This window comes from Eriocheir sinensis, chromosome 35, assembly GCF_024679095.1.
Source record: "Eriocheir sinensis breed Jianghai 21 chromosome 35, ASM2467909v1, whole genome shotgun sequence".
Classification (NCBI taxonomy): domain Eukaryota; kingdom Metazoa; phylum Arthropoda; class Malacostraca; order Decapoda; family Varunidae; genus Eriocheir; species Eriocheir sinensis.
Window position 1 is genome coordinate 13388482 of NC_066543.1, and position 8278 is coordinate 13396759.

At 42.5% G+C, this 8278-nt stretch overlaps 1 protein-coding gene across 3 annotated transcripts in view; it reads right to left on the reverse strand.

Annotated features, from left to right (window-relative positions):
* LOC127007435 (pre-mRNA-splicing regulator WTAP-like) overlaps nucleotides 1–7801 on the reverse strand; it is a 30422-nt gene extending 22621 nt beyond the window's left edge. The window contains exon 1 of one of the 3 annotated variants that reach the window (XM_050878442.1): nucleotides 7702–7801. In XM_050878442.1, the coding sequence (XP_050734399.1) occupies nucleotides 7702–7760 (59 nt within the window). In that variant the 5' untranslated portion in view covers nucleotides 7761–7801. Of the gene's footprint in view, nucleotides 1–7042; nucleotides 7433–7701 lie in introns of those variants that run through there. The other 2 variants (XM_050878444.1, XM_050878443.1) reach the window with 2 other exon arrangements.
* Between the last annotated feature and the right edge of the window lie 477 nt (nucleotides 7802–8278).

The window sequence follows — 8278 nt, forward strand, 5'->3', positions numbered from 1 at the left end:
TATATATATATATATATATATATATATATATATATATATATATATATATATATATATATATATAATAATCAATCTGAATCTTAACTCTAATATAATTATGTAAATTATGCCTTAAAATAATAAACAAATAAGTGCTTTAAAATGATCATGATAAAGTAAAATCCCATTGCACTGAACCTTATGAGTTGCTATAAGTACTAAAAACGGATGTAATATAACTGCATCAGTATCAGGGTTGCTGGGGAAAGTGTTGTGAATTACAGATACATTTGGCCCCCTGAACATATATATTTTTTTCTTTGACCACAATGAACACACAAAGTGGGAGTACATAAGAACATAAGGAGTCTGCAAGAGGAAATAATGTCACCTGCCCAGTCCCATTTGCTGTATGGGTGGGGCAGGCAGCAATCTCCTGTTCCCATGTGTTCCCCCACATGCCAATGAAGAGCATCAGGAAGAGCCAGATTATCTCTCATCGAGCCATAAAAATCATTACTAAAAATGATACAACGATGGACCACATGCTTGGTCTTGATTACCGTATTTCGCGGCGTATAATGCGCACCCAAACTTTAAGACAACAATTTTGGGAAAAAAAAAAGTTCTTAAAATGCTCAGAAATATGTACGGTTAAAGAACACTGATGATGTACAGTTTCCCAAAATTGATATATTTTTGGTGTAACTTGTACTGCTTGAATTGACAAATGTCCTTGAGTAAAGCAATGAAAATGGCGGCCGGGCTGGTGTTGTGAGAAATACATCCCCGTACATACTGATGATGCATAGCTTCTGATATCATAATTAGCATATTATTCTCACCATCACTCGTAGGTTATGACAGACAACTAGGCAAGACCTTCTAATTAGCATATTATTCTCACCACCACTCGTAGGTTATGACAGACAACTAGGCAAGACAATTCACGCGGTTCTGGTGACACGCGGCATGCAGCTGTTTGTTGTATGGGTGTGGTTGTGTGGTTTTCAAACAATGCAAATGGCAGCCGGGCTAGTGTTCCGCGAAATAACTCCTCGTACAACCCTCAAGCCATCGTATATGAACCGCACACAAAAGATTTTCATCGATAATTACAATACAAGCACATGAAGGAACTGCTTGTTTATCAGACAGCATAGTCTGATCATACTCGAATGATCTATAGCCTTTTAGATACTCATATTTCAACTCATTCAGGTATAGGCTACATAAATTAGGTGACATACGACTCTGCAAGTGTCTATACATAAAGAATTTTGACCTGTTGCATGTAACATGGGTAGCCAAATATTCAAAATAGCCTAGCATCGCATTCAATCAGTTATTATGATGTACAGTTTCTGTTATCATATATATTTATCCCATTATTCTCACTAATATTAATAATTAATAATGAACACATGGATATTTTTTTTCCAATATGATTTTTTATGTAGCTTGTACTGCTTGAATTGGCAGTACAATATATTTGATAGCAGTAAATGTACATCATAATAACTGACTGAATGCGATTCTAGGCTATTTTGAATATTTGGCTACTCATGTTATTTACATGCAACAGGTCAAAATTCTTTATGAGAGATAGTAGGCTATGTAAAGGCAAACGGAACTCGCCGCAGATTAGATCTCGTAAACAACAGGCCAATGAGCATGCAGAGACCATCACCCAAGCAATGATGCCAAGTCCATGAGCCCATCCCTGCCAGCTTTCATGACACTGACTATAGCTGTACATCAGCAGTGGTTTGCAATAAACATGGTGACAAAAAATAATTGTAAGAACACAGAGGGAGGGAGAGAAGAGAGAGGATGAAGGAAGGAGGGCAGAGACAAAGGCCCATACCAAGAGTCAAGAAGGTTTAGCAAGGAAGATCAAAGGGAAGGATGATGTGTACCCAGAGTCACTAGCATTTTTGGAATGAAGGTTTGCGGGAGAGACGATGGGAAGGCAAGGTCTACCCCGCGTCTTCGCTTTTACCTTCGAGGAAAAATATGTTTATTTTCCAAATTTGGCGTGCCAAATAGTTGTGGTTGAGTTAAAACAACCCGAGAAATTATTTTCCCTAATTAGTTGTCGTATATTATAGTTGCAGCGAATATGTATGTCTTGTTTACAACAACAGCATGCACCTTCAAAGCACAGAGAAACCAGACAGGCGGGAACCTTCGTAGCTCACGTTCTTGAACGATTTATGGTTTTTCAAATTCTTTGATTGATAGATCATTTCAGTTAAGACATCTGGCTCTGCAAGTGCAAATAAAGGGTATCTTGATTATTTACTGCTTGTAAATAACAATTAATAATGGAAAAAAAACATGAAATAGTATACAGGTAACTCTCGATTTACGCGAGTATTGTGTCCTTGAAGAGGTCGCGTAAATAAAAAAAAAATGTAAATCAAACAAGAGGTAGGTTTCTATCAAAAATAAATATTCAGTTCATTCAGTGGAGAGAGAGAGAGAGAGAGAGAGAGAGAGAGAATATCCACTCAGGCACTCAGCCTCACTCGTGTGAGGAAGAAATGGGGGACACCATGAGCAACTGGCTAGTATTGGTCCCGGTACCGAGCAGTCTGGTACCTGTACCAAGCCGTCTGGTACTGGTACCGAGCAGTATGGTACCAGTACCGAGCAGTTTGGTACCGGTACTGTACCATATAGCTGGTACCGTTAGTACCGGTACCTGCCCACCCCTATTGTTGAGAGACGAGACTGTGCAGCATGTAGTGCTGGAATGTAAGAAGTATGACAGGGAGAGAACGAAGATGATGCATGTGTTTCTGAGTGAGATGGGACGTGGAGTGAATGGGAGGACTGGAAGGGAGTGGATGGTGCTGCTGCTGGGGCTCAGTGGAGAGATGAGTGGACGAGTGATTGAGGCAGTGAAAGAGTTCTTGGAGGGCATGTGGCGTGCAAGATGTAGGGAATGATATCTTGCCCCGAGAACATAGACTTTCCGCATGTTTTGTTTTCTTTTCGCAGGAGCTGCCAATACAAAGGCCTGGCTGGGGAGAAATCCCAAGCCACCTGTGACATCAAGATCAAGATCAAGTAACGTGGCAGTGTGGGTACTGTATTGTTGTTCAAGTGGTGCGCGGGAAGAACTGAGCTCAGCTGTGTGGCCACGGCGCCGTGTGAGTCTAGTTGCGTGAGACATCTGGTGGCCACTTCATAAAATATCGCGTATAAGTGGAAAAAACATGTAAATTAAACATTTATTTAGATTTTGGACCCCGCATTATTTAAAAAACGCGTAAACCAAACTCGCGTAAATTGAGAGTTACCTGTATAATAACTATTGAATGCGATCCTAGGCTATTTCGAATATTAGGCTACCAATGTTATTTTTATATACATGCAACACATCAACATTCCTTATGAATAGACACCTGCAGAGTCGTATGTCACTTTATGTACCTGAATGAGATGAAATATGAGTATCTGAAAGGCTATAAATCGTTCGAGTATGATCGGACTATACTTTTTGATATACAAGTTGTTTCTTCATGTCCTTGTATGGTATATTATCGATGCAAATCTTCTGTTTGCAGTTCATATAAGATGCTTTGAGTTTTTTTTGTATACACAAACATTCAAATGTATCACTGAAAATATAAAGTTGATCTTCACGCAATCACAAACTAACAATGCGCAGGTGCCACATCTACGTTCGCCAGTGGATAGATGGAATGAAACGGACTATAGTATGGCTGTAATAGCAATGTGTGAGTGTATGTGTGTGCGAGCATTATATCTGGTAGGTGGAAAGTAGGCTGCACTGTGTGTATGTGCATTATATCCTACTTTACCTTCCCGAGCGACTTGTGGTAAGGATTGAAGGCATGGTCTGAGGCCATGCCTACATTGTTGAAGGAAAGGTACGTGGCTCGACCTTCATGACTCCTGGTACGGGCCAAAGGGACACAAGTGAGGGAGGGTAACAAGGAAGGATGGAAGGGAGAGAAGGAATGGATGGAGGGAGGGAATGGAGGAAAGAAGGTGAGGAGGAGGAGGAGAAGAATGGAAGGGAGACAAGGAACTTGAGATAAGAAACAAGTTCAGATAGATTGAGGGCAGCTGGGAAGCTACACCCACCCCTGAACACTGAGGCAGCCGTCAGAACACAGCAGGGTCTCATGCTGAAAGTTACACCACTTCCTCATCTTGCCACAGATACATCTCTCAAATTAGAGTTAATTTTTTTAACATTTAGAAGACGAAAGATGTACAAGTCTATTGCTATTTGGTTTAATATGATAGAGGCATGGAGAGCTGCACTATCGATGGTTGAAAACAAGGTATTTACAGTAAAATGTCAAAACTCCCCCACGTGTGGGGACAGACATGTGCCAAAACCCCCCACAGCTTGTGGGTTAATCCATCACTCAATCTACAGAGATGTGCATCCCAACACGAACTGCCTCAGTGCCCATGCACACACACTACACTACACACTCGCTTCAGTTTCTCGATAAAATTCAAGGAGGTAAAGTAGTCATGTGATATGTTACCTAAATCGATTTAGATCAGTGACAGGACTGACAGAACTGACAGCGAGGTAAGGGTTTAATCCCGCCACATTGTATTTCCTGCAGTCATCTACCTATATTCGCATGAGTCACGACGCCTTGCAACGGAGTCATGGCTCACCTTTGGTGTTAACATTAATTCAATGTAAAGTCCTCTACAAGTCCATGTCCGATCAGACCAGCTTTATTCCTTGGTTAATTATCAAAGAAATAAAATGTTAGTCTTCCCATGATTAAGAATTGGAAGTGTATTGAAAGAGAATACTAGGTATATATTTGTTCTTATGTTATGCTTCAGCGTAACAGTTTAAGTTATCTTCCCCCTTCAGTACTCCAGTTAAGATTAGTGTAATAACCCTCCTGTTCACATGTTGTCACTGCATATGCCCCTAATGGAGCGTATTGGCTATCTGTTCAGCGACGCACTCGGCGACTCGGAGAAACACCACGGTTGACTTAACTCGGTTCCTCTTTTCTATTTCAGAAAAAAAATAATACTGGTCCATTTTTTTCACTGGGCACAAGCCGTCTGGCAGAAAGTGCAACAGGTTGGCCTGGCGACTGCGTATATAGAGTGAAGACCAGTATACGATTTTGTACGTCAACTCCTTAACTGCTCTTCCCTACCTGCCTAAACGACATATCCGACCAGCCTTTGAAGAACTCCAGGAAAAATCCCAGCAATGCAAACCTACAAGAAAATTAACAGATTATATAAGGCAAACATGGCTTAATAACACCATCAGGTCAGTGGGCAATTGGTATGCGTTCCGACAAGTCTGCCTCTGGAAGTTGTGGGATGCATACAAGGAAAAATCCATCACCACTACTAAATTTCTGAGAAGCTGTCAGTGTCTTCTTCTGAGTCCAATATAAGATTAACAATTGATTTCCACGTGTCCTCACTAAAATTGTTGTAGCTCCCCACCAAAATATTTATATTGTTACCTTTTAATTTTTTGTTGTTGTTGCTATTGTTTTGCAACAACGCAATTATTGTATCTACCTTTTGATCTATTTCTACTGCAATGTAAAAAGAAGTATGGGTTTTTATTTTCATATACAGACAATGGTCACACTGACCATTTTAAGTGCTTACTTCATTCCTATTTACTTTTTTTATTTATTAATTTTATTTACTTTTTTCTTGGCTGGCATATCCATATGAAAAAGTCATGAAGATTCTTAACCCTTTCCATACATGATGCAGACATCGGTGTCACAGTATGGAAAGGGTCAAGAGGAAATGGAAGAGGATTAATCCTCTTCTAAACCTTTCAGTCCTCATCTAAATTCCTATTAATCCTCTTCCTCTCAAAGAGGTTTAGAAGAGAATTAAGAGAAAATGGAAGAAGATTAAGAGGTTTAGAAGAGGACTAATGGTGATGACGTCGGACACCTTTCGGATGCCGATGTCGGCGTCGCCGGATTGAAGGGGTTAAACAGGAAGGAAAAGCGTTGTGACGAAATGGATGAAAACAGTGGTGACGAATCGGGTGTAAATAGTGGTGATGAAACGGTTTGGTGATGAAATGGGTATACCCCTTGTGTAGTTCTCCAGACTGAAATTCAGAGAATTTGTAACATGACCGATCATGGCTATACTTAAAGATAAATTGTGTGTGATGAATGTTCAGTGTGTTGGCAATAATCATTGGATATTTAATTGTGATACCATAATGAAAATATTAGACATGAAAACTGAACTAATGGTTATATGTGATATTATTCGTGAAAGCAATTAAGACTCACTCACTCACTACGATGATTTAGAATAAGTGCATCAAAAACGATTATTAAGGCTAACGTTGTAATTGTTGACGGCCCTCGTAGAGCGCTGCACCAGCGGCGGAGCTGGGCCTGAAACCTCATCAACAGTAAACAGTAATACATATTCCTAGGGCTCTCACCTTGTGGAGGAGTATGTCATGATCAACCTTATCAAAGACCTTCACAAAATTTAAGTAGATCACATCTACATTTCCTCCATCTTTTGTGTCTGGGTTGAGCAGGTTGTAGTAAAAAATCGTACCATTACACTGACGCCCACCACACCAAGTAAACAAGAAATTAATGAAAACGCACATCAACATGGATTGTTTTCAAATTTGCCACATATTATTCATAAAGCTTATGTAATTCGTTTTGTTGACATGATTTTTCTGATATTCGTGCGGTTTGTTGTGTTCAGGCCAGACCAAGTACACAATAAGCGTTCGAGCTAAATGGTGTGCAAGACTGTGAGGCTCTGGCCATCCAGTAAACAAGCTAGTCCCTCAGCCCCGCGACGGGCCACCACCAGGCCTCAGCTCTCCCCGCCCCGGAAAGCCCCGCTCCCCCGCGTGAGGGGCTGCCTGCACATGGTGGTGCTGCTCGACAAGCGGCGTGATGTCTGACTCTGAGTCCCCGGCGCCTCAATGATGGAGCTGACACGTGAATGCTGTCCCGCCTCCGCCAGGCACGGCGTTATCAGTGCCTCCCTGGCCGCCCACCCTCCCAGAACATGTTACCTTCGTGCGGAATCCTTCACACCGACTCCAGGGAAGGTTTACTCAGGTCACCAGGAGCCAGGCAGTCTGCGTCCCTCACCTGTGGTTGCTGGGCTCGGTGCGCGGGTTATATCAATATCAGACCCGAGGGCGACGCCATCTTCCACGGGCCGGACGCCGTCACCCGCCTCCCCGGCCTGAAGGGTTCCCCGGGCACCACACCGCCACCGAGCACTATATTATGTGACCCCCGCGCTCTGCACTGTAAGGCCGCCACAGGGTCCTTGCCTTGCTCCGTGTAAACCTCGGCTACTTTGGACTCCTTGCACTCATCCCCAACACACACACACACACACGGCCGCCGCACTGCACGCACACACATCCAAACTCTTCGGAAAACAGCCTGTCAGCAGAAAAGGAACAAATATTTTGAAACATTTGCCTGTTTATTGAAATACGGAGAGGATAAATATTAGATGTAAGTGTAAACTGATTAAATTATGGGTTACTTTCATGTTACCTTCATTGTTTGAATTGACAAATAATTACATCCGTCATACCTCTTACAAGGATATGTTGCAAATTTTAAGCAGCTTGAAATTCGCTCGTTTTTCATGAATTACAGCACAGTGCACACAATCCTCCCCACGCCAGGTGAGCGAGGTATGCGGCAAGGATACCTCACAGTGCTGGAACCTGGCGGCCAAGGCGGCGTCGTCTGCTCGCTCTCCCTCGACATGTTGCTCGCCCGTACATTTTCTCCGGCCAGAGGGTAATTTTTCTTGTCATACTTCCGTTACGCCATTTTTCACGGTGCACGACAACATGTACGCTTGTGCACAACAAACTTCACTGCATTGTATAAGTGTTCATCAGGTCCATCTGCACTGCGTCAGGCTGGCGTCACGGCACAGCTCAACTGGTACAGTGAAGGACATATAAGCTCTCTCTCTCTCTCTCTCTCTCTCTCTCTCTCTCTCTCTCTCTCTCTCTCTCTCTCTCTCTCTCTCTCTCTCTCTCTCTCTCTCTCTCTCTCTCTCTCTCTCTCTCTTCACATCTCTCTCTCTCTCTCTCTCTCTCTCTCTCTCTCTCTCTCTCTCTCTCTCTCTCTCTCTCTCTCTCTCTCTCTCTCTCTCTCTCTCTCTCTCTCTCTCTCTCTCTCTCTCTCTCTCTCTCTCTCTCTCTCTCTCTCTCTCTCTCTCTCTCTCTCTCTCTCTCTCTCTCTCTCTCTCTCTCTCTCTCCCTCTCTCTCTCTCC